Genomic DNA, 27513 nt, shown 5'->3' on the forward strand with positions numbered 1-27513 from the left:
ATTTAATAGTGGAGTACAAGGCATGACCCAAGTCTACTACATTTGTCCTCATTATATGGATTTCAAAGTCCCTTTTCTTAAAAAGCATTAATAACAAAAAGCAAAAAAAAAATCACCTTTAATCCCTATAAAATTAGTTGTTATAGTTAAAATGAGAAAAGAAATAAAGTGGGTGGGGACTATGGCTCCAACCCTCGAAAGTCTAAATGGGCCTATTGCCTATTGCCTTTCAACAAAATGACAAAGTTGATTATCTTAGGGGAGAAGAAGATGAGCCGACAGAAAGAGACCAAATAAAATAAAATAAAAACAATGAATAATAAAAATAAAAAAGCTTGTGTCACCAAAAGCCAATGCCAGTGGTACTGGTACGGTGTTATTCTTTTTCAGTTTTCACCCTCCTTGGAACTCCCAATAGTCCATTTTTCCCTTTTCACCGTTAAAAAAAAGTTCTTTCCCTTTCATTTTTTATTAGAATCTGTATATTCTCTATAGTATACGTATACCCTAGCTCTTCTTCTGAACTTGTTTTTTTACTGTGCTCTTGTCTGGGTTTTTTTTCCCTTCTTCTTTTTCTCTTTCTGGGAAAATTTTGAAGAAGAAGAAGAAGAAGAAAATGTATCCAAGAATGATTCAACCCCACCATGAAGGAATAGTTGTTGGTCAGGAAGAAATAGCAATACAGAGTGGTGGTGGGTCCAATCATAGAGGAGACCCATGTCTTGTTTTGACTTCGGATCCCAAACCTCGTCTCAGATGGACTGCTGAGCTCCATGAACGCTTTGTTGATGCTGTTACTCAGCTTGGTGGTGCCTCTAGTTAGTATTTTCTTTTACTTTCTCACTTCCCTGTTTGTGTAAGAAGTACTTAAATTTGTATAATTTTTATTTTTATTATTAATTGCTTTCCTTTTTCTTCAAAGTTATAATCTTTATTGTTACATTAATGTCCCCAAAACCCAAAATTGTCTCTTTTTTTTGGTGGGTTTTTCGTTTTTTGCTGAATGCACCCATTTTTAAAACATTGTGCTTGTTACTAAGTTATTTAAGGATGTCAAATTTGTTGATTCTCTTTGAGATTTCAGAAATTTGTGTGTATTGCATCATTGCATACATGATATTTGTTTGAATCTCTAATTTAGAATACATTCACAAAGAGTCCAACTTTGTGTGCCCGATTGGTACAGCTTTTTGAAGATGTTGTTGTGTGGTTGTTTGAAAAAAACTGTACTTAAAGAAGAAAGTGGAAGTTTTAAAAAGTGTGGTTTGAAACCGCGGTACCTGCACTTTTGATCTTTGTTTTGGATGGGTAGATAGTGGGAAAGTGGGGAGGTCAGATATGAAACATAGACATGGAACACCGCAAAGAACGCCACTATGATTAGCTGTCATTTGAAACCCAATACCTGTACCTTTGATCATGACTTCTGCATAACAAGTTCAACTAGTCAACTAAGGTTTGCTGGATTGGGTTAATGATTGAATTGTTTTGGAAAAAAAAAAAAAAAAGAAGACTCCTAAAATAGCTAGTCTTGTAGACATTGAAGTGGGGAAGTTTGGCACAAACTAGATTCACTTGGAATCCATTTCTTGGATAGTATGCGCTAGATTACTAATTTATGCCATAGATTTGAAGTCAGAGGTTTGTTTCCTTCTTGTCATAATTTATTTTTTATTGTCCTCACATTGTCTATCAATTAGGATTTAGGAGTACAGGGGAAGTAACTTTGTGCTACATTAACTGAAGCTTTTGTTTTTTAGATCTTCAAGAGGAATCAGCATGCCTCTTAGCTTCGTAGACATGTTGGATGTGACAAACTATAAAAGATAAATTTTCAGTGGTTTGTGGGGTTCTTTCATTTGTACTTCTATATACTGTGTTGTGCCTTTTGATTTTGCTGCACTTTATTGTAGATCCATATTCCTTTATTGCACCCTTTCTTTTTTTCATGCATTTCATTAAAATTTATTACTTATTAAAAGGGAAGTGAGATTGTTTTTGGTGTAAAAAATTTTGTAATATTGTTTAGTTCTTGGTGTGTTTGGATGAGGCTTAGTCCTTAGGTTCCTCTTCACAGAGGAAGTTTACTGTAGTTTGATGGCCGAATGTTGGTTATGATAGATGGTCCTCATAAAGGTTGTAGAGTTTCTATTACTTTTTCATTTTAAGTATGGCTTCTTTGGGCAACAATTGATGCTTTAGAGATGGGCCTTTTTCGCCTGTTTGTTGAGTTGTAGGGTTTAGGACATTGGTCATTTCTTGTTGTCTGGGAGAATTATACTCATTTCATAAGCAAGATTATCAACCTTGCTACTGCTACTCATGTATCCAATGACTTAGGCAGATTTAAGCCAATAGAGGTGCACTAATTCATGATTTTTTTTTTTTTAATATTTTGCAATTCCCATATGTTGGATTTCTTCTTTCTTCAGATTATGAATATTCTCAAGGAGCTCACATTCTCCTTTATGTTCATTAATACTCTTATTCCTCATATCAGTAGTAGAGAGTGAACACATTTTAAATTATATAGTATTTCAATGTTATATGTCAGGGTCCTTACAGTTTCTGGGGTTTGACTCAGTAAATTTTACCCTTCAGCATGTTACCTGAGTTTGCAAGTTAAAGGGTTAACTTAATAGGAGATTTGAGATAATTAAGACTTGGACTCAGTATGGTTAGGCTTGTGTATGAGATTGACAAAGCTCATTAAAGAGCCAAATTTCAGTTGCTGACAAGTTGCTTTTTTGGTGACCAGCTTATGAAGAACTACATTCTGTCGTAGTTGATTAGTTGGAAATCTTGTATGTTTTGTTTATCATTTATAGTATCCTAATGGAGAATGCCAAGGGCTTTGTAGCTCAACTGGTTGGTACCTCCTAGTGTTTCCAATGGAGACATCTAGGGTTCATATCCCCCCACCCCTAACTATTCAACTATCAAAAAAAGAGTATCCTAATGGAGCATAAATAATATTTTCAGAAGCTACGCCAAAGGCCATCATGCGGACAATGAATGTGAAGGGACTGACACTCTTCCATTTAAAGAGTCATCTCCAGGTTGGTTTTTGTTATTTTAATAATTAATATTCTTGTGACTTGTGATGTTGCAAAACTGAGCAGGATGAGCTTGTGGTGAAATGAAATTTTTATGGACTTATAATTGATTTTAGATGCTTCTTGCTGTGCTGCAGAAATACAGGCTAGGTAAGCAATCAGGGAAGGAGATGGGTGAGGCATCCAGAGATGGTGGGTTTTGCTGTAACTCTCTCTCTCTTTCTGCAGTTTCTTTTAAAGAATGCTGCAGGTGCTCCCTCTGCATATATATGTGTGCACACGCAAATAGGTTAAATCTGGAAATTTGACCTGTCTAGTCAATAGATATTGAATTATACCCTACCAACTTATCATATTTGAACTTCCCAGGAGGGAGGGAGGGAGGGAAGAAAGAGAGAAATATTATATGGACAAAGTTTAGCTATAAAATTGGTTGTAGTCTTAGGCTCTACAACCTTACTCAGTATCTTTTTATTAGAAATGAATTTTGACAAATTCTCCATTAGATTATATCTTTTTTTTATATTCTTCATGCTTGCAAAATTTCTAGAAAATTAAAAATCAATAGCTATGCTATCAATAAGTTGTTTAAATTGCAAATTTTTGTAGTTTAAAATTATTCATAAAATATAAACTTATAGATCATATAATAAATAATATCCGATTGACACAAAATTTGACATATAAATTTGACATATATTAAGAACATAAAGAACATGCAATACAACTATTAGATTTTCAAAATATGTAGTAATGTTAAAACTACAACCAATTTTGTAGCTAAACTTTGTCCATATTATATTTGAGTACATATACGTTAAATCACACCATTAGAATCTCAATGATTAAACTGACTTCTTTTGCCACTTATTGAAGGGATGCCATCTGCTTACCTTTTAGAAAGTCCTGGAACTGGTAATTCTTCTCCGAATTTGCCAACTTCTGATAATGAGTAAGATAGAATTTTCATCCTTTCTTCATAACTCTTATGGTACCTGAAAATTATCAGATTACTAAATGGAATTAATGTCTGTTCAGAGGTTATGAAGTCAAGGAGGCCTTGAGAGCACAAATGGAAGTGCAAAGCAAATTACACCTGCAAGTTGAGGTACATTTCCTTTTGTGGGTTATTTTAATGAAGAGCAGACCTTAGTTGTGAGTAATTGGTGGTGGATTTGGTTAGGTAACCTATGGATATTCTTTTAGTTATGGAAGGCATAATTGATAACTCTGACTTTTATGTATTTTATTGCCTTGGACAAAGTTCAAAAACTTCCTTGTGCACGCAAATATGTTAAACTGAGAGTAAGAATTCATTAGAGTAGAGATCTGGATCCAAGATCTAGCTTGCTTATCTTCCTACCATTGTTGTGTAGGCTGAGAAACACTTGCAGATCCGACAGGACGCAGAGCGTAGATATATGGCTATGCTTGAAAGAGCTTGTAAGATGCTTGCAGATCAATTTATTTCAGGTTCAGTTATTGACACAGACAGCAATGGTCAAGGATTGGTGAGTAAGACACCAAGAAATTCCTCCATAGATCCACTTGGCTTCTACTGCTTACATTCTCCTGAGGTGGCTGGAGTACATGGCTCAGAAGAAGAAGTTGCACCTAGCCTCCATGCCCAGAGGGCCGACTGTTCCACTGAAAGCTGCCTAACCTCACATGAGAGTCCTGGAGGATTGACTCTGGAAGGATCTCCTTGTGGAGGGAAGAGAAGGATGCTAAGCATGGACTCAAATACTGCGTCTTTGCTTTGGGAAGCCAAGATGAAGTCCCAAGACATCAATGTAGCACAAGTTAATGCCCATGCAATCACTGGGTATGGCATGTAGCACTGAAAACTCTGCTCAATGTTTCATCATGTTATCACCAAGTGAGATTCATATTTCACTCCTGGCATTACAATTGTAAGCGGAACATAATTGTAAAATTTCCATCTGTTCTTGTCCATAAAGTCGGCAGGAACTGAGGCAAAAACAGCTTGTCCAATCTGTAAATTCAAAATGCCAGTGCATTTGAGATTTAAAACTATTTGTCCATGATTATACTAAATCATGTATTCTGTAAATCCGTAGTGGTTGGCCTAACTCCAAATTATAGTGCTGTCTAATCAGTTCTTGCATGCTTAAGATCAGTGATTGCTTCTACAGGCCTTGTTAATGTCTCATTCACAGGTAGTCTCATAAATGGAAGAAGTCATAGTTCTGATGTACTCAAAGGTATGTGAGCTTGTAGTTGTGTCATAATCTTTGAATGACAAATGCTAATTAAGGAAGGAGAAAAGTATCTCATGTGACCGGTTAAAGGAACGCCACCATCACAACATGTGGATCTTATACACATGTGAGAAGAGTGCTCTACATGCCAGTCTCACAAGTCACAAGATAATTATGGTTGTCACATAAGTCATAAGATAATTTTTCCTGAGAATCCCAAAGCAGTGCATTGATATTATTTTAAAACTCTCATGGACAGCTCTTCTGTCTATGTCCTGGGGAAAATAATAAACAAAACTCTAATAGAACCATGAGGTTGATACTCAAATACAGTTGTGGAGTAGGTGAGGATTGTGGAAATGCCGACTTTCAGTGTTATAGGGGGCATCTCCGGTGACTTGATTGCAATACTTAAACTGCTATTGGGTTTGGTATCAAGAAAAAAAGCCAATTCTACACTTGGAATTCTCCATATTCAATTGTACATTGTCATGAATATATTATAGCCCAAGAAACTTGTTAAATGGTAGTTGTTGTCACACTGAATAAATTGATCAGCTGGGCCAATACCAGTTGTTTATCAGGGTTTACTTTGATTCAATAAAATTAACATTTGCAAGCCAATGAGAACTTTGATACAGCTTATCTGTTTTGAAAAGCTGTACCTTTAATCCTTTAAAAAATAAGTTTTAAAAATGGTACTTTTTTAAGTGTTAGTTTCAAATCAGCGGTTTGGTAAAGTGGTTTCGAATTCTTTTTTGCAAAATTCAATTTTTTTTTAAATTTAAATTTAATAATTGGGTAGAGGATTTGAACTTGAATGTTTACGTTGAAAACACCTAAAAAAATATTAAGTGTTAGTTTCAAATCATTGGCGGTTTGGTAAAGTGGTTTCGAATTCTTTTTGGCAAAATACAATTTTTTTTTTTAATTTAAATTTAATAATTGGGTAGAGAATTTGAACTTGAATGTTTACGTTGAAAACACCTAAAAGTGCTAATCAGTTGAACTACAACATTCTTGGTTTAATTTAATTTTTTTTTTAGGTATAAACAATTAACAAACAATCCCATTTTCAAAGTTAATACGTTTTGTACAGCTTAGTTTTTTCAACTTTGAATAAACCACTGAATCAGTCTCAAACCACTTATTAATTAAACGAGCTAAGTAGCACCATAATGTATATAGACGTCCTTAAAGGATTAGTACTCCCATGCCTTGTTCCTATCAATCCAAGTGGTGAAGTTCTTGTGCATTACCAATTTGGCTTTGACTTTTTGGATTACATACAAGGTTTACTTTGTTTGGATAGGAATATACTTCCGTTTGGTTTTTTAGCATTTGAAGTTAAAACATACGATTTTATTGATGAGTGATTTAGAACCCAAATTAATTTTTAATTATTGTCTAATTTTATATTACGTGTATTTTAATTTTCTTAATTTTGGTGCTAAGTAACTTAATTATATACTCATTGCAAATGTGAGATGACCATCTTATTATCATCACTATTGTTTAATGTTTCCATAACAAGAATTATAAACTAGTTGTATGATAAAAATAAACCACAGATTATTTAAGATTAAAAACAAAGGAATGAGTAGGAGATATTCATTCCATTTGGATCAAGATCTTCTAAAATTTAGAGAAATTTCACAATGAAATTCTTAAAATCATATTCCTTTCATCTTGAAGCATTGTTGGCAATCTATGCTGACTGTGTTTTTTAATGATTGTTGGTTGGAAGACTTGATCACATACCATGTTATTTTTTATTAATAATATATATTTCCAATTTTTACAAACTTGATTGTAACCTAAGGTTACAACTCTCACTAAAAAAATGGTTATATATTTTGAAAATCTAACTATTAGATTATATATTCTTTATATTCTTAACACACATGTCAAAATTCGTGCCAATAAGATGTTATCTACTATTCAATTCATAAACTTATTTTTTATGCATAATTTTATACTATAAAAACTTGAAATTTAAACATTTAATTAATAATATATTTATTGATCTTTGATCTACTAAAAATTTTGCAAGCATAAAAAATATAAAAATAAAATATAATTTAATGATAAATTTGTCAAAACTAATATCCAATAAAAAAAAATACTAAGTTGAGTTGTAACGTGAAGCTACAACCAAAAATTTATAAGTGGATGGAGAGAATTTTATATGTTTTACAGTATAGTTATACAAAATTTTTTAGATCCACTAATTTTAAAATTATGAATAGAAAAAGGGAGGAAAAAAAAAAAGAGTAACATTCAATTAGGTCCAAAAAAACGTAATTTTCAAAAGGAGAAAAAGGAAAAAGACGAAATAGCCGGAAGAATTGTAAAGATAGTGCAGTGTCGGAGAAAGGACGGAATATTTACAGAGCAGATTCTGTCAAAGCCGGACATCAAGTAATGTTAAAACTTAAAACAAAGATTTAAAAGATCATCTCACCTCTGCCCAAAAATATTGTAACGTTAGTATCGTCCACTCCCACATACATCACATCATTTGCTACTTCCCCTGCTTTGATGGGACTGCCTTCTCTTTTCTACTATTTTTTTAGATTTTTGTTAAATTTAGTATCAATTTTTATATGTTCTAATATTTTTTTGTGTGAAATTGATATTAGTAGTTTAGATAAAACTATATCCCAAAAAAGTTGTGTTTTTTTTTTTCAAATTTAAAATTTTATTTTAAAGTATAATAACCTTTTTTTATAAGAAAATTAAAGTATTAAAAAAAGAAGACTTAAAGCATACAGAGGAATTAACAATAATTCTACTACAAGTGTAGTTATAAAAACTATACTAAACCACTAGTCAAACCGTGAACTAAAATATTATCTAGAATGGTTTAGTGTAAAATATTGAATATGCTATGACTCATTGTCAAACAGAGTAAACTGATAGATTGCATGGGTTAATCTTTTTAACCCTTTTTTTTTTTTTGAGAAAGAATTAATCTTTTTAACCTATGGCTAAAACCAAAAAAATACTGTGTGTATTTACTAAACTACTGAAGATTGAAAAGATGGCCTAATAGAGACATAAAGTGATAAAGGTTAAAGACTAAAAGACTAAAGAGATAAAATAAGAGTTGTGCCATAAGATGAGAGTTGAGATTAAAGACATTAAGAGATAGTTAGAAAGTAATCTTACGGCTTGCTCCAACATCTCACAAATATGTATCTCTAGGGTTTAATGATTAAGCTAAAAATTTATTTTGAATTTCTATGAAATATGTTGTTTCAAAACTTTTGAACTATATAACTTGGTTATTGGATGATTTATGTGAATGATGTTTTTTTTTTCCTCTAAATTTATGTCATATGATGTAATTTTTTATTGTTATAATTATTAATTTACCTAAATGAAGTATTTTTATTTTGTTTTAATTACTTTTTATAATGATAAAATATATTATTTAATTAATAAATAAACCTACAATTCAACCAATGAACCACCGGTTAAATCAATGAACCAATGAATCAATCCTTAAGCCGAGTCAACCTCCGATACGGTTTTTATAACTAGTTATTAAAAAAAAAAACATTTTTTTAAATAAAAAAATTCTCTCAAAAAAAAATAAGGATATTAAAATACTAAAGCTTTTATTACGTTAGTAGATAATATTTTTTTTTTTTAAAGATACTTAATCAAGATTCAAGAATGAGAATAACACTAAAAATATATGAAATGAATAAGGTATTGCCTAGGTTTTTCAAAACCTAATTTCGAATTATTGTCCCCCACTTAGAAATGAATATACTTTGTGTGATAAATTCACCCAACAATGTAAGCCATATAGTAATATACATAACCTAACAACTAAAAATTTATCATTTTGTTTAAATAAGGTTGTTTCAAATGATATTTTTGAAACACAGCTTAAATCAGTTAAATAATAGACATATTATTGAGTAATATTTATTTGGACTGTTAGCCATGTCAATAATTTTCATCAAAGAGATAATGACAAATACTAAATTAACTTTCAATTGGATAAACAATAGAAATAAAATACGTAATTTACCCATTTATAAACTATTTTACAAACTACTAATAAAGTGAGTGATGTGGGTTCCAATTAACTCAACTGGTAAAGTCTCTAATAGTTGAATAAAACTGATTGATATTTTGATCTGATAATAAAGAACTATCATAAAAAACAAATCCCATAACTTGAAACTTTCTAAAAAAACAAAATGGGTGATTACTATTATTACTATTATTAAGTAATTAATAATAGTATGTAAAAAAAGTGTCTAGCGTTACTCTTTTAAAAATATTGTAAAAATGTCACTTACTTTAAAAAAAAAAAATATATAAAGCCAGTATAAAAACTGGCTTTGACTCCCCCCTTTCTGAAGCTGAAGGGGTTCCTAAACTATTTCAGATAAAATCTCCCTGATCTAGCCACCCATCCAAAGCTTGTAACCTAAACTTCTGAATCCAACCATCTCGGTAAAGGGTATCATTTCCTGTTCTAGCCACAGTCATACACCGCATTCAACCCAACCCAACCAGGAAAATTATAATCTCCTCTAGCCAGTGTCAAATTCAATAACAACCAAGTCAACAAAGCCTCATCACCCAGCTCCTCCAGTTTTACCCACAACTCAAAAAGTCCTGAATCTCGACTTGTGTTCCATAATTTATGTAACAATCTAGAATCTTAACCACTTTGGTCAGCAAAACCAAATTAACCAATCTTGCTTTGCCATTCAGCTCTCTCTAGAGTCACATATTTCTATTTTCTTTCTAGTAAAACATAGAACCCTAAATCCCACAAAACCCATCCAATAGTTGGCCCCAAAGTAACCAACTCCATATCCCCACTTAGATCCTTGACTATCATTTTTATTTTTACCACCTCAATCATTCTGTTCTTGGCTTTCCTTTACTCGTTTTGGTGCCTTCAACTTATTTTCACCCCATATGGGAATAGAAATTATACAGAATTGATCATGACTAATCCATCAGAAATATATCAATTGAACCTATCCACCCTGAACTATGAGGGCATTTGTAATGTGCATCCTACACTACAGAATTTTTGCAATCAATATCCTAATTTGAAATTAATTTGCAATGTTACTTGTCAAAAAAAAAAAAAAAATTTGCAATGTCTACATCCAAATTAGTACTTAAATTAATTGATTAGCATGAAAATTAATCTGAAATTAGTAATCATATAGCATACTTTTTGTAATTTACGGTGTATATTGCAATTGCCCCAATACTTTCAGGTGAATAGCTCCTCACTAATCTATTAGTTTAAAACGTCTGGATGATGGGGTAAACACTTTGAGTTAATGTCATATAGGGATGTCATTGCAAACACTTCAATTACCCCCATACTATATATACCTACCATTAAGGAAGAAATTTATAATTTAAAAATTAAACCATTAAAGCTATTAACACTATTTAAGAAAAGCATCTATATTTCATTTAGCAATTACTCGCAATCCCCAAGTTGATTGATTGGTCAAACAAGTTAATGTTGGATGGGATGGACTATAAATGAGCAAGAATAGACCAGATTGAATGGAAACTAGCAGGCCCACGCCGCACAGGGTGCAAAAAGAAAGAAATGCCAGCACAGTATTATACTAGTGGATGAGGCTGTCTCCTTATTGTGTTGCTGAGAAGGGTCTTATATTTTATCTAGGGTGAGACACAAAGGAAGGCACAGTCCAAAGATCTCTATGAAACTTCCTCTCATCCTAATTAGAAACTTTTAATTATGAAGACCATACTACTCAGTCATGCACAATGCATGGAAATAACGCTCTGTTCAGTTAGCAAAATTCAAAGCTCGACACTTAAATGTAAAATATTAATAATAAAGAACATGGCTTGCATGATGATAGACAAGGAAAAATAAGTTTCCAGTACACAGTAGATTCTCAAAAAATAAAAATCCCAATAATACATACTTCTTTATCTTTGATTGGTAGTATTTTCACCAATACCACCTCTAAAGGGGAAAGGTACGATCTTCTCTTCAATACGTCAAACTCTCGAAATGATAAAATTAACCAACAATTTGGGAAGGTTAATAATACAGGGTCATAATAAGAAGCCAGCAAATCATAATATACTTGGAATACTACAGGACAAACACAAGGATTTTGATCACCTAAATAGTTTACCTCTTTTGGAGATAAATGCGTTATTTGATTCCAACATAACAAAAAACAATACAATGCCAAAGAAAACTGCTACACCGTTTCTACACGATAAAACAAACATCTTTAACGACCGCATAACAACAAAATCACAAAAGAGCTGAGGTACGGAAATACTGTGCAATAAATATGAAACCAAACTACCTCATAATCTATGTTGTGTCAGATATACAACATAAACAAAGAAATGAGCTAGAAACTGTTCAAAATAAGGTTTTTAAGAAATCTGTTACTCAAAGTAACCGAAAACAGTCAGAGACACCAAGTTATGAACATCACAATTCCTTTTTTTTTTTTTTTCTTTTTTTGATTTTGATTTCTAAAAGCCATTTAAGGAATACTCAGCTTTGTTTATTTAATTAGCCTTGATATGAAAATTCTGCACGTATGTGAAGCAGCCAGCTCACAGTTTCTAGTGAGTAATTTGTACATAATAGGCACAACAAAATCTAGCAAAAAAACAAAATTGAATATTGTTGGCAGAGAAATGCAAAGAAAACCAAGCATTTGAGATTTGACATGGAATAAAGGAAAATTAAGAGCAAAGCAACAAGACCCGTTTCACAAAAACAACAGTCAAAGCATCCAGAACAAAGACAATTAGGGTTTGAGTCACAAATTAAATTCAGACATCAAGATAATTGGACATCTAAGAATGTGAATTCACATGAAAAACAAAAAATTTAAACCCCCCCAAAAAAAAAGTCAAAGTAAATGAACAATTAATATATGGAGAAGAGAAGAGACATACCCAGATCTACAATTCAAACACGATTCAAACTCTCACCATCCCTGCCTTTAGATTTTGGTCTCTGTCTCTGTCTCTGTCTCTGAATTTCAAGAAAAAAATTGCAAATTTAGGAGAATATGATATGACTTGTTGTCTCTTGTCTCTCTGGGTGTTAGTGTTTTTAAGAAAGAATAGGATCTCTCTTCAGACGCAAAAGTGTAGTCCTGAAAACTCAGGAACCTGACTTGACCACCCAAAGTCCTCCCTTCCCTATGTTTGTTTTTTCTTTTTCTTTTTTTTTAGTTTTTTTTTTTTCTCTGTTTTGTTTTTGTTCACTCTGTTTCTGTTCGTATTTGTGTGATTCTATGCTCTGTTCTCTCTCTTCATATAATATATATATATATATATATATATATATATATATATACCCCCCCCCCCCCCTTTTTTTTTTTTTTTTTTTAAGCACTCATATTTCTCAATTCATGTTGTCGTTAGATATGAAATATCTTGATTTTTCCCCCTTTATCCTCTTAACAGCTCCTTGATTTCTTCTGTTTAGATAAATGACAAATGTATCAGCAAAAGAGCGTTCATAGTTCAAGCTTAGTTGGAAACAACTCATTAGTTCATGGTCAGCATTTAGATTGTGTTGCCAGCACGATGGACCCAATCAATGGAGGTAACAACCTCAGCAATGCTAGTCTTGCCTCGAAGCAACGGTTGCGTTGGACACATGAGCTTCATGAACGTTTTGTTGATGCTGTGGCACAACTTGGTGGGCCAGACCGTGAGTTTTCTCAACTTCTATCTGGTTTATTGGGTTTTGCTGTATTTCTCCTAATTTGAGCTGTTCTGTTTATTTGGCAAGATGCAGCATTCATCTAGTAGATTAGAGATGTTTTTCTTCATTGCTCATAGGAACTAATACTTCTTGTACACACGTGCACACATACATATTTTACAATTTTTTTCCCTGTCCCTTGTGTCATAGATAATAACATGAGAAAGTGGAAAATTTTCAGGCTGTTTTTGTAAGTTAAAGGTGACATAAGGATAGGAGAAACGAGGAATAAAAGTTTTTGGTGTTTTGGTAATGCTGTGTGACTTAAACTCATCATGCACTGAGCAAGGGCTGCAGTAGCCCCTACTTTTTCCCTTTCTTTTTCTAATAGATAAAAAGACTGGACTCAGAATGGGTTCTTACAGATATAATCCTGTGTACAACTTGATAATGAGGGAGATGATTCTCGATAAGTCATTGCTGGAACCTGTAGCAAGCTTATTTACATAAGATGTTATTCAGTTGAGAAGTAGAGAATGTGTGAACTGCATCAAAATCTAAATAAAATGCTCCTACACTTACTGTTGAGGGAGTACCAGAATTTCAATGAAGAAATTCATCAACTCCTTTGTAACTGGAAATGTTGTAAAAGTTTTTTTTTTTTTTTCCTACCTTTTACTTTTTTTATTTTGTGAATTCTTTTTCCAGGTGCAACACCTAAAGGTGTCCTCAGAGTAATGGGTGTTCAAGGTCTAACAATATACCATGTCAAAAGTCATTTACAGGTACATAAAAGTTGATTCCATCCTATGCAAAACTTCCTTCATCTATTCCTCTCTAGTACTTTTTGTATTTTTTGGAGGTTGAGGGATGGGTTTGGGGAATTCCTACTATAAAATTCATTATTCACATATGTTATTTATGTTAACTCTGCTTTTGTGATGCATTTAGAAATACCGACTTGCAAAATACCTTCCTGACTCCTCATCAGATGGTAAGTTAATCGATTTCTGTTGTTCAATGTTCATTTTACATCAACATAATAGATGTTGATCAGAGCTCCCTCAAAATTATTGTTACTGATCCTTATTTAAATTTTAATGCAAGGAAAAAAAGCTGATAAGAAAGAAACAGGGGATATGATTTCAAATTTGGATGGTTCATCGTAAGTATATCTGCTGATTTTCTGTTTTTTATTCCAGTTTCATGTATAGATTAATTGATCATGCCACATGTTTCTGGAAGTTGAAGGTTGAAAAGACTAATGAACTCATGCCATAATATATAAGTAAACATGTATTAGGTGATTAACCAGTTATAGCTCCCTCATTATGCATGCAAAATTACATTAATTAATAATTATATAGTTTTTTTTTTTTTTTTTTCCCTTGTTCAATATTTGCGTAGAAACATAAATTTGTGAATTATGTTCATGTTACAAAACATCTGACTGTTAAAATGGATTGTTAGTGGGCTACTTGGTATGAGAATAAATGTTTCCTTATTGCAGTGGGATGCAAATTACTGAAGCACTCAAGTTGCAGATGGAGGTGCAGAAGCGGCTGCATGAACAATTAGAGGCATGGTTTCTTTTCACTATCAGTATTGAATTAAGCATTACATAATTATTTGGTTTTTCTTTCATCATTATCTTCGTTAGCATCCTGTTGTTCTGATTTTTTTGAGAGAGAGAATCACCCTATTTAATTTTTAAATTTGAGTAGGAAAATGGCACAGAGCTGCCATTAGTCCCTTTCATTGTAATTTGTGGTGCCCTAGTGTAATAGGTAATCAGTTTAAATTAGCTGAATGCTTAGCAAGCATGTAATTTCTGCGTATTTAAATTACGACAGGTCCAGAGACAGTTGCAGTTACGGATAGAAGCCCAGGGCAAGTACTTGAAGAAGATAATTGAGGAGCAGCAACGACTTAGCGGAGTTCTTTCAGAAACAACAGATTCGGGGGTCCCAGGTCCAGCATCAGGTGACAATTGCCTGGATTCTGACAAGACTGACCCAGCAACCCCTGCCCCAACCTCTGAGGCGCCCCTACTAGACAAGGCTGCAAAGGAAGGTGCCCCAGCCAGCCTTTCCATTGATGAATCTTTCTCATCTCACCATGAACCATTGACTCCAGATTCTAGTTGCCATGCTGGTTCCCCAACTGAGAGTCCTAGAGGTGAAAGGTCAATGAAGAAGCAAAGAGTCAGCATGGGTGGAGTGTATGCTAAATCAGAAATGGTGCTTCCACATCAGATACTTGAGTCAAGCTTAAGCTCCTCTTACCAGCAACCTCATTCTGTTTTCCTGCCTAGAGAGCAGTTTGAACTCTCATCAGGGATATCAATCAGGAATGAAGATCACATGGAAAAGGTTGTAGGCAGTGGTGATCTGTGATTATGCGCAGGCTATAACAATTTGTCTTGTATTTTTAGTTTCTTCAGAGGATGTATCTCTAGTTAGACTTAGGCCAAACAAACGTCATGATAAATGTTCTGTTATAATTAAGTTTTGGTGTCAAAGAACTTCCGTAGAGGCATGATGTATCATTAAATTTAGATAATTATTGTAAACAGGAGTGTCAGGGGATTTGGTCCTATTATCATGTGATATTCATACCATAGAACCCTACAACTATTGCATTGATGTGTACTTGGAGATACCCAGATTTCTGATGATCTGATCCCTCTCTAGTCAAGTGAAAATTGTGGTGTTGAGGATAATGTATAGCAAAAAGAATGGCAGCTGTGGCAAAAACATTGTACTCTAAACCAAAAGGCTCTAGGCATATTTTTAATCATAAAACAACTTGGTGGAAGAGTTGGCTATACTCGAGCTTGTACGCCTCCCAAAATTGTTATTCTGATCTGTGATGAATGATTTCATTTGTCTTCAGACTTGGTATTTTGATTATATAAAAACTCCCAAACATCAAGATACCCGTTTAAGAGTTATTATACTCAAGCTTGCTTTTGCTTCTGCAGTTCATCATGTGTGGTTGCAAAGAAATGCTGGGGTTCATGATGGACAAATAATAACAGCGACTGCTAATTTTGATTTAAGATGTGAATGAGGTTGAGCAAGTGCATGCAAGAAAGCTCAGAAGTCAGAACGCCACTCATAATAGAGTTCTTTCCAGTAAGGTGGAGGATTTCAGTGTTTCTGATAGCTGAGTCTAATTTGAGTTGAGTTGAGTTGCTGTGTTTGCAGCCTGGAGTCTGCTTGTAATATTGTTGTGCTTGGACTGATTGCACACCTTTTTACTTTTAGAAATGAAAATAACTCATTCATCGCCCCTCCAAAAATAATAAAAAAACAACTAAGGAATCGAAAGAGTTTCCAACTCGGAACAAGCTTAAAATTTTGCATTTGCTTGAAGCTCGAAGTAAGTCCCTAATTTCCAACTTGAAATAGTACTGTATTTCATGCCATGCCCGTTGCATATATATTGTGATTTCACAATCTGCGTACAACCATCATAACAATGGAGGTTGGCTTGTGACATGTCTATCAGATATATGATGAGGTTGAGAGAAATTCGACCACAATGGAAGTAAAATAAGCATTTTGCGTGCAGCCGAAGTGCATTCAGCTGTTTCCTTGACCAGCCATTCAGCTACTTGCATTCCCACATAAGGACACTTGGCACATTTGCAATCAATGACACTGACACTTCACATGATTTACTACATGAAACAGGCCAATATGGGCAACCTACATGACCAAAGTGGACCATCCAAAATGATGTCCAGTTTCCAGCTACTTTTCACAATGACAAACTCAGAATCCTAAGAAATCCTTCCTATCTAACATCCACAACACTTCCATGCTCCATGAAAGTTTGCCACATGATTTATAAAACATAGTGTGCATGTGTGTGTGTGTGTGTGTGTGTGTGTGAGAGAGAGAGAGAGAGAGAGAAAGAAATTTAAGAAAACATATCCCCAGAAAACCCCATGTCAGATGAAATGGCACCAAGAAAGAACAGCAACACTCATGCCTCAATGCCTTTACAGAAGAAGCTAAAAAGGATACCACCTAGGTTACAGTTATAAACACCATTTTATACTACAGGAGTCATGAAGAGCGTTGTCTCCGATGGTTTACCCGCCTCAGAAAGCAAAGCCGTAGCCGTTTGCTAAGGGCCTCTAACTTTTCAAACTTCTCACTTTTAGGTTTCTTTGGAACTGGTGCAGTTTTCTTCTTGTCCTCTTTTGATGGCTCCGAGGATTTTTTCTTCATGCTCCGAAGAGGTGTTGCAAACGCCTTAAGAGTTTTCTAAAATATATATAAAAAAAGACTAGTTTGTTAACAAGAAGACAAAAACATCTTTAAAAAGGACAGAACTATTAATATTTGAGCACATCTATTATATAGATCAGTGAAGAATGCAGGGGTAAATTACCCTAGTGTCTCTGTAATTATCTTTTTAAATACTCTACAGCAATTCTCTCTCATTGAGAAACTTTTCATGCATAATTGCTAGGTGGGATCCACTAACCAGCAGAGCCCTTAAAGGTATAGAAAAGTATAAAAATAATATAGAAAATTTAACAATAAAAATATGGAAAGCTTTTAATCAAAGAAACTACATTTTTGGAGAAAGATTTTTTTTTAAAAAAAATAAATTTTTGGTGGAGAAAAACTGTTAATATATATATAACACATGCATACATACATTTTTGCGAACTCCCTTCTTTTTTCAGTACTTATGCCAAAAGATTAAATCAATGAACAAGAACATATCAATCAATTGTCTTCCTTCTAGCAGTGTTATTTATGTTTTTCAAAATAAAAATATGTGCTAATTGTGTTCAAGCTCAAGAAGAGACTTCTGCACTATAACCCCCACAAATCTTGCTGTCTAAGTTAGCATTTACACGGCTCCTTTATCTTGGCATTCTAATTAGACACGTCCACTGGTAGCAATACCACTGTGAAGACTATTTATTTATATGATTGAAATTACAGAAGGGGATACAAGATTAATGATTTTGTTTTTCAATTTTTCCCATTCCATCTATGCAGCCTAACTTTAAAGATGAAGCAGAGAATTACCGTGACTATTCCAGGTCCAGACATTAATGAGGTCCTGATGCAAGCGCATACTGTACCCCTATTATCTAGAATTAATTATTACCCATTCCAGGAACCCAACCTGATGGGTGTCAACATGGAGGCTTTTACATAATATGACATACTGGCAAAACATCTTTTGTTTGTCCAGCAACCCAAAATTTACAAAAAGTTGGCTAGAAGGGCCTCAAGATGATGCAACTTGAAGGTTTATACTCAGAAAAAAGTAAAAGCTTGTCAAGCCAAATGCATGCTAATTCATTTATGAGAGAGAGAGAGAGAGAGAGAGAGAGACCTGATGGCCATTATCAGCCGCTGTGCAGTCTGCAGAGGATTCCTCATCACTGCCTCCTAAAGATGAGCACCTTCCCCAACTTTCTCTATTTGAGCTTGTATATGAGCAACATTCTTCATTCTGGCCATTGGGCTTATCCTGTAAAAACGCACAGCAGAGTTCCAGTGAAACTATATAGTGAAATCAGAAAACCTACAAGTAACAGTTAGACACCTCGTTTGGGCGTCTTGGGGTCCCAGCCATTGCCAGTACAAGAAAAATCCATACTGGAGGGGGGCGAGTATCCTTAAAGTTAAAAGTATTGGTAAGTCCCATCTCATTGTTGGAACTTAGCACAATATGATATTGATAGGTCAAATTTTCCAAATTTCATTTACGGCACCAAACAAAATCACCTGTAAGTGTGATGTCTCAAGACTGCCAGGTGTATTATTTTCATTTAGCATGGAATCCTGCATGATGATTAACAAATAAATAATTAACAAAATGCTATAACACAAAAAGAAGAAAGATGAAGTGAAAAGCTTGCCGAAACTACAAAAGAAGATTCATACAACGGTAGTCACTGGTGCAATTTCAGAAAGAAGTTCGTCCACAGATTTTGCAGTTGAAACACTAGGAGGAACAGAAGATGAACTCGCAGCATCAGCGCGTGCAGAATGAAGACCAGTGAATATCTCATATAAGAGACTCTGAAAATAAAGGCAGGGACAATTTCATATGAATCTCTATGGCAGATACATCACAATGGTGGGGGGAAAAAATACACTGCAAATTACCATTACATCATGATGACATAGCAAACCCCATATAGTTGTTATGAGGAAATACTGATCGTAATGTTATACTTGCACGATATGAATCAATCACAATACAAAATAATAACATGGGTCAGCACAAAATGCATATAACATCAAACGTGATTCAGAAGCCACATGGACACATTTTTGATCTTCAATTGATCTCATCACCGAATGATCAAATGTAACACTTCTGTCACTTTTACATACAGAGGAGGCCCTAATTAAAAACTTATATATATATATATATATATAATTCAATGGCATGGGAGGGGGAACTTGAACCCTGGTTCTCCTAATAAAGGAGCAAGCGATGCCACTAAGCTGCAAGGCTCCTGGCCTAATATGTAATTAAATCTATGGCCACAACTATAAAATGTGATTTCCTATTCCTTCTATACAAAAAAAGAAAGCTTTTTATATATAATGTGTTAAGAAATGTGCACAAAGGGCGCAATCCTAGTACAACAATAAACCTAAAATTAATCTAACTTCTGACAACTAAGAGGTCAATAAACCCCAACGAATTAGAAAAGGAAAGACAAGTAGAAGCCATCCAATCATACAAAAACTATAAAAATTGAAGCTTCAGTTTTATAACAAACTTCCAGAACCTTCCTTTGAAATCAGTAGGGTGCACTATGGCTACAAATTAAGCTACAATGCATTATTGGCATGAATAGAGGTGTACTTACACATGCAATACTAACACAAACAGATAAAAATGTCCTTTTGACTAGTCAAGTACCGATGCTAACAATTGAATATAGAAGGATAATACTCTATAAAAGTTTTATAAGTAGCTATATAAAATTGAAATTACCTCATCCATACCAGCACCAACCTTCAAATCCCCCAAATCATAATATTTCTCAAGTTTACTTGAATGAGCAGTAGAAATTTGAGGAGGATGGAGGACATTGTAGAAGAAAATGGAAACAGAATCATAATAGAATTGGGGTCGTGAAGAGTTGTGATCACCATCAAATTTTATAATATTTTTGTCCCCCTGCAAAGAATCAGGGATATGGTCAAATGTGAAAAATTGAAAATTTTTACTTTCAACAAAAGTAAAATATCTCTGGAATAAGAAAATACCGCATAAGACTTAAAAATGAGGTCCGAGTGGTGGGATTGAATGAATCTATCATCGCTAGCATGTCCAAATAAAGCAGGGATATATGTTTTGGGTGCAACCTGCAAGTATTCCAGACCATTAACACAATACATAACTGCATATAATTAGCTTGTTATTACATATCGTGCTGGGAAAGGGAAAAAACCATAATTTGTTGTTTTGAGTTCACAGTCACAACTAGTATATTGGTAAACAAAACAACATACCAAGCTAAATACTTAATAAGGCTATCTTAAAATTTTCAACTCAACACAGTAAGAAAGCTTAGAAGCACCTGTAAGCAATTAAGATCCATAATATCAAACTTTGCCTTCTTTTCAATTACCCGCCGCATGTACTGTACTGCCATCTTAACCTGATTGGAGAAGACAGGGTAAAAGTCTCAATGTATAAACAAGATATAGAAACATCTCAAAATTGACTTCTAAAAGCAGAAACCACATAATAAGTCTAGCTACATCCTACATTACATGTGCTCAACAGTTACGAGGTTAGTAAAACCCCCATTGAAAAGCAAAAAGTAACCAAAAAGAAAAAGAAAAACAAACAAACTGAACAAGCTAGTAACCTTCATCCACTGGAATAGTTGAAAAATGCTAAAAGCAGATATGGCTATTGACACAAATCAAGTAAACAACAGTATGAGCTTTTCAGAGCAAAAATCCTAGACCACCATATAAGTAAATGTGTGCATAGAGATAATTCTACAAATTTGAAAACTTAAGACCTCAATTTTAAGTTCATGAAGGAGTTTCTGATATTGTGATATATTCATCAATATTATTTAGTTTAATAATTTCTTAGTATATGGAAGTTAGCAATGAATGTGAAGTTATTATGTAGCATTGGAATGTTAAATGAGAGGGGCCTACACATTCAATAAAAGTCAATTCAAAGAAATATGCTAGCTTTATACATATATACATAAAAAAAAAATCAAAAATGAAAATCAAAACTATGCACTTACTTTGGAGGTTTTCTGGGTTCATTACTTTGGAGGATGGATATGGTACACAGATTGCTATAGGATGATAGCTGGTGCACGGAAAGGACACTTTCCTTTTACAGAGACCTTCATGATTGGGAGCAGGGGTTGATGGCAGATTTCTTTGCTCTAAATTAATCCAGTAAGGTTTGCAGGGATGAAGAAGATATTATCCGTTGGATGCCAACAAAAAGAAGACTTTTTGAGGTTAAATCCTACCATAGAGTGCTGAGTGGTGATGGCGTAGATGCTTTCCCTTGGAAGAGTGTTAGGAAGGTCTTTTTATGAAAACACTTCTAGGGTGGATGACAACTTCAGGGTTGTTTTCTTTTTCCAATTTAGTTGAGCTTATTGATTTTTGTAATTTTAGAGATTTAGTCTGATGTGCTGCGTGTTGCTAGTATACTTGCAGTCACTTTTATTACCTAAAAAAATAGTGTTTGGAAGGTAAAAGCTCCCCTCGAAGTGGCTTTTTTTGTTTGGTCTGCTGCATTAGGAAGATTCTCACTTCTGAGAACTTATGAAGACGAGGCATTATTTTAGTAGATTGGTGTTGCATGTGTAAGCAAGAGGGAGAGTCAGTTAATCACTTACTGCTACATTGCTCTATGGCCAGAAAACTTTGGACATTAGTCCTTTCTTTGTTTGGAGTTCATTAGGTTATGTGTAAGAGTGTTGGATTTGTTGGCTTGTTGGAAGGGGCGGTTGACATTTGGAATGCAATTCCTCTTTGTGTGAAGTGGATCATTTGGAAGGAGAGAAATTGCCGGACATTTGAAGGCATTGATCAATCTATGATGGCGGTGAAGTTGGTTTACTTACGCACCTTATGTGAGTGGATGGTCTTTGAGTAGTCATTTATTCCCTAGTTTACTAGATTTTATGTGTTTGATCTGTTTGGCTCCTTGTTCACTCCCTGTGTACTAGGGTCTTTCCCTTTTGATATCAATATATCTTATTACTTATCAAAAAAAAAGTTTACTAGATTTTATGGAGTCCTGTACTTTTATGAAATCCTGTTATGCTACTAGTACACTACCTGTGTACTGGTTTCTGTATATTTTCCTTTATGTTTAATAAATTTTACTTACCTATCAAAAAAAAAACAAAACTATGCACAAATGCCCCCAAATTTTTTTAAAACTTACTATTTGTATGGGTATCATGTCAACACTAATATGGTAAGTCCATAATATTTTAATGTTGGTATCAAATATATTTGCCGTCTGCTAAGTTTGAGATAACAACAAATATCTTCCCACTTGAACAAATGGTACTTGAGCTCATACCCTAAAACTGCACAAATCAGATCGCTACAAAATTTTCTAATCTTTGAGCTAGATATAAAAGAAATCATCTCACAAGCCTACACGTTAGGCAGGTGGGAATAAGATTGTTGTTCTAATTTTGTTTGTTAGACTTGATTAGAGGCATATATTGATGGTGGCTTTGGAACCGTTGCATGATAGCATAGTTAAGTCATATCTTCCAAGTCCCTAGCATATGATATGCATCAAGCATCAGCCAATTGGTAACAACAACTAAGCCTTAGTCCCAAAATTTTGGGGTCGGCTATGGGTCCTTAAAAGAAGTATAATCTAGAAAAATGAGGAGGGAAAAGCCCCCAAGAATGCCTTGCAATTTTGGTTCTCAATTCCAGATGGATAAGATTTAATGCATTTGGGTAGGGCTGGAGTAGAAGTTCATATCCAAATCAGGAGAAATTATTATTATTATTATTTTTTTTTTAAAATAATCATTAGTCACTAAAAGATTAATAGTAAATCACTCTTTGGATCCATATGCCAGAAGTCAAATGAGAATCAACCGTTGATGAAAAACAAATTTACATATGCAAATGGGAAGTAGCATTTAAAAGGTATGATGTCTTTACATGTCTATGTGCAGAGAGAGAGAGAGAGAGACTTTACAGTAAATTTAGGAAGCCGAATTTTATACACATCCACAAGCTCCATCATTAGATTATATAAGTTTGAGAAGGCACTATCCAACACCATTCCAGCTATAGAAGGATCTTCCGCTCCATAAAGAAGGCTGCATCATGTTATAAAAAAGCTGATGGTTATTATTTCAAGAGTTTATATAAACTTATTTAAAACAACAGCTTTTACTATCTTGTGGATTTTCCAAAAGACGAAAAATCCAACTCATCTCAGACCATTCAGCTCATAAAAATTTACAACTTGACAGTAAGTCAAGAAAACCTAGTGACTGTAAAGACTTGAACTCTTGAAAATGCAGAAAACCTTAAGGATCTAACTCATAATAAGTCAGGAAAAGACAAGTACCTAGTAACAGCACCCATAGAACGTCCCCAAAGACCTATCCGTGATATATTTTTGTTGCTTCTTAAATATGACACCACAACCTTGAGGTCATCTCTCTGACAAATGAAACAAATTTAAAAGCTTTATATGCAGGAAGTCAAGTAATAAATGATGCTAAAGAGGCAACATACCTCATGCCAACCAAGGCTGACATAGTCACCATCAGATAAGCCTGAGCCCGAAAAATCTAGAGTAAAAACTGTTATATATGATGGAAGAAGAATTACAGCAGCCTCATTTGCATCCGCCCTACAACCACTGCATCGTGGCCCACATGAGAAATATCAGTAAAGTTTGACCTCTTAGCACATAAAGCACCTTTCAGTTACTAAAAATTCTTCCAGATACTGATTGTGCAATATTAAAATGAATATCCCACTAAATATTTAACCAGAATATTAAAGAAAAGGCTTCTTTATCGTTTTAACAATCCATACATATCATCAAAATATACAGAACCGTATTAGAACTTTATTTCCTTGCAACAGAACTGTCCCTGCTGACCTGTTTCCATGGCAGTATATAACACAAGGAAGAGGTGTATCTTCCGGTAACGGTGAAGGTAGATAATGACTACACAGCAACGTATGGCCCCTTGCATTCTTAAGCTGTAAATGTTGAGAAATAAATAATGCAGCAGGTCAGAACCCATAACAAAATGTACAAAGTTTGTTGAAAATTAGGGAAGAAAATTATAGACTACAACAGTGTGGTAACTGATGTCCATACTTGCCTCCAAATCTTCTCGTTTGTAACTTCTTCCTGCAAGAGTGAAGTCCTTTTCCCAAAGATACTGATCAGGGTTATACTCAGCCCTGTATATCATATCCAGCAGCATATTAGATACAGAGAAAATTAAATCTTTTATAGAAAGATCAACAACTTGAGTAGGAACAACAATATACAGCTAGCACAACATGGTATCACAATACCAGTCAACAAAGTGTTTTCAGAAAACTACTAATTAGCTATAGAAAAGGATAGCAACTAATATTTAACTAAAACAGTGTTTTTGGTAAACTAATTAGCTATAGAGAAGGAAAGCAACGAATATGAAATATATATATATATATATATAGCTAAAACAGTGTTTTAGTAAACTATAACTAACAGTAGAAAAGGAAAGCAGATACATATTATTATTTATTAATACCTGGGAGGGCGTATGACAAAATTGATGAATTGATCAATCATGTTGATCCTAAACATAGGCATAAACAAAGCCCCTCATAAGAGAAAAATCCAACTGTTCTGAGAAGTGAGAATCTCAATTCTCAAAGCAAAACCAAATCTTCACCAAGGTTTGGGCCTTTCATTCTGATAGGTACCCACCTTCATTTCCACTTGTAATTCCCCAGAAGCTAACTCCAATTGAAATTCTCAGACCAAATTAATAGCAAAGATTTCAGCTTTTGTCAAAAAGTACACTAAAAAAGCACCAAAAACCCAAGAACTTCTTCAACTTCAACTTGATGGAAGGCACAGAGTGAGCTAAGCTGTTAGCTAATACTCCTTCATATATGAATATCGACAGTGAACGAGGAAGACTTTTCAAAATATTGCCAGATCCAATGCTGGAAAGAAAGTGCGGCTGGAAATTCAAGATACAATTTTTAGTTCCCGAAAAAATAAAAATAAAAATAAAAAAACAAACCCTAAACTCTAACTCTCTAAACGTGGTCCCAGCTACCAACATTATCAAAAACCCAAAAATTAAATAAAAAAAAAAAATCAAAACTTTGTTAAAGAAAAATGGAAAACTTCATGAAAGAAAAAAACCCAACTTGACCCTTCACCATTTACAGATCTCAAACCCAGAAAAACTAGCCTACATATTTAGTTAACCATCTATCTTAGAAGCCAAAATTTTCAGTGCATTCATAGTATCATTATTAATTATTGTAACCCAACAAAAAAAAAAAAAAAAAAAAAAGGGAAATGGGAAATTACCTTAAACGAATGAGGGAAAAAAAAAAGAAAAGACAAAATCTTTTTTTTATTTTTTATTTGAAGGGATTATTTGAATTTCTGAGTCCGAGTTTGTGAGCTAAAAAAAAGAAGAAGCAACTTTCTTTGGTTTCCGAAGAGGAAAAAGCTGTCAACAAGACATACTAAATTACATGAAAATTGTATGTACTAACAAAACAAAACAAAAGTGTGGGAATTGGAAAAATGGGAAATGGGAAGAAATGAAAAATGAATGAAGGACGAGGTCGAGGAGGTCGCTGGGGACAGCTAAGACGGACTTTCCTTTCTTTTCCCTCCTCTCCTTTCCTTTCCCTTCCTTTTCTCTCTTTCTTTGTTTTTTTTTTTTTTCTCTCTAACTTTTCTTTCCCAAAGAACTATTCTTCTCACACAAACAACAAAACCCCGGGGAGAAAGAGAGTACAGAAAAGACAAAAAAGAAAAAGAAAAGAAAAGGAAAACCAACTTTTTATTTCAATGTGTTAAATCATCTTTGGTGTAGGCAATTCTCTATTTTCTTACTTTATTTATTTATTTTTGGTAAACGTACTTTCTTACTTTAACATCTTTACAAAAACTTAAATCTCCTGGACACAATTTAATTCATGTTTTTTAATTATATTTTATCTAATATGAGCGGTTGGTAATCGCTTTCATTTTGATCTATTAATAATACTATCTTTATTTCTAGCGCTCACTACTTGTCAACAAATTTATGATATATAAAAATGGCATGAAGTCTGATATTCTAATTTTTCATTTAGTATTTTTAACTTCTTTTTATTAAGTTTTTTTTTTTTAATTATTACCCAATAAATCATAATAACTTGGTTTACTCTTAGCAATTAGCCCAAATGTTATTTTCTAAAAAAATTGGTTACCTTTTAAAAACAAACTAAATCTTATGAAAAGCTCAAACCTAGTTATTATTTTACATGTTATGACCCAGGTCTAACCTTTCCTACGTGTAGATCAAAGCCAAAACTCTTACCCACTTACAAATTCTATTCCACCTCTCCCACATGCAAATGATACTTCTAGAAAATCTAATACTCGTGAAAGCACATCTTCTTTTTTCTCAATTTCAATTCAATAAATTTTTTTTTACTAATAATATCCTATGCAATTTATGTAGGCAAATTCTCTTTGTCATCAACCAATGCAACAAAAATATATATAAATCTTGAAATCCCTGAGGTTGCTGAAATAATTGATATATGCATATTTTTAAAATTATTAATAATAAAAAATTCTAATAAATAACATATACTATCTCACAAAATATCATTTACATAATATTTTCTTTTAAAAAATTCAATGATAGGAATGGTCAAAATGCGATTCTATACAAGAAAGAACAAAAATACATGCAAAACAATTTTTATAGGATAATTTATCTTTAAAGAATATGAAGACAATAGAAGAGATCAAAAGCATTGAATGGGATCCTACAAAACATGTTTATTAATTATTTAAAATTTTACTCATCATTTACATGAAAAAATAATAATACACCCTACTATTTGCATTAAAAAAAAAATCATATTAACTTCAAAGTTCATTACAAGATGTGAATTGCTACGATATTACAACAACCAACACTGATATGACAAGTTGGTATAATATTTAACGTGTGCTTATGGAAGGAAGGTCAAACCACAATTAGGATCATTTTGATATGCAAAATGTAAAATAAAAACAAAATCTCCCTATCCCAAAGTTAAAGGCATTCACCTAAACTACATACTTTTGTGATATTTGATTGAAAATGCTAAGAAAATTTTAAATAAATCTGCAAGAGACCTTGCTAAAAAACAAACTGAGGTACAGCTTATTTAAAATTTTAAATTATTGTAAAAATTTTGATCATAATATATATTAAATTTATTCCTCATATGCAGATTGATATTGG

The 27513-nt window shown here is 33.5% G+C and overlaps 2 protein-coding genes and 1 long non-coding RNA gene across 3 annotated transcripts; 1 reads left to right on the plus strand and 2 right to left on the minus strand.

Annotated features, from left to right (window-relative positions):
• Positions 1 to 332: 332 nt before the first annotated feature.
• On the plus strand, positions 333 to 15593 carry LOC112015623 (uncharacterized). The gene is made up of 14 exons (XM_024048055.2): positions 333 to 818; positions 2983 to 3059; positions 3194 to 3248; positions 3933 to 4008; positions 4095 to 4164; positions 4433 to 4893; positions 5018 to 5071; positions 5193 to 5281; positions 12783 to 13001; positions 13704 to 13780; positions 13947 to 13989; positions 14103 to 14160; positions 14506 to 14575; positions 14849 to 15593. Exons 1-14 carry the CDS (start codon positions 617 to 619, stop codon positions 15389 to 15391), a joined length of 2094 nt encoding a protein of 697 aa, XP_023903823.1. The 5' UTR covers positions 333 to 616; the 3' UTR covers positions 15392 to 15593.
• On the minus strand, positions 9624 to 12584 carry LOC136071261 (uncharacterized). The gene is made up of 3 exons (XR_010632548.1): positions 12236 to 12584; positions 11449 to 11528; positions 9624 to 11313 (listed from the first exon to the last, which is right to left on the minus strand). It is a non-coding gene; the product is annotated as an uncharacterized LOC136071261 (long non-coding RNA).
• A 1328-nt stretch (positions 15594 to 16921) lies between the features above and the next one.
• On the minus strand, positions 16922 to 26091 carry LOC112015636 (uncharacterized). Its single transcript, XM_024048066.2, has 14 exons — positions 25587 to 26091; positions 24790 to 25227; positions 24370 to 24451; positions 24141 to 24244; positions 23768 to 23894; positions 23598 to 23692; positions 23220 to 23343; positions 20578 to 20658; positions 20264 to 20362; positions 19989 to 20174; positions 18920 to 19057; positions 18761 to 18817; positions 18366 to 18503; positions 16922 to 17272 (listed from the first exon to the last, which is right to left on the minus strand). Exons 2-14 carry the CDS (start codon positions 24849 to 24851, stop codon positions 17072 to 17074), a joined length of 1494 nt encoding a protein of 497 aa, XP_023903834.1. The 5' UTR covers positions 24852 to 25227; positions 25587 to 26091; the 3' UTR covers positions 16922 to 17071.
• Between the last annotated feature and the right edge of the window lie 1422 nt (positions 26092 to 27513).

Source organism: Quercus suber, unplaced genomic scaffold (assembly GCF_002906115.3).
Source record: "Quercus suber isolate HL8 unplaced genomic scaffold, Cork oak 2.0 scaffold_297, whole genome shotgun sequence".
Lineage (NCBI taxonomy): Eukaryota > Viridiplantae > Streptophyta > Magnoliopsida > Fagales > Fagaceae > Quercus > Quercus suber.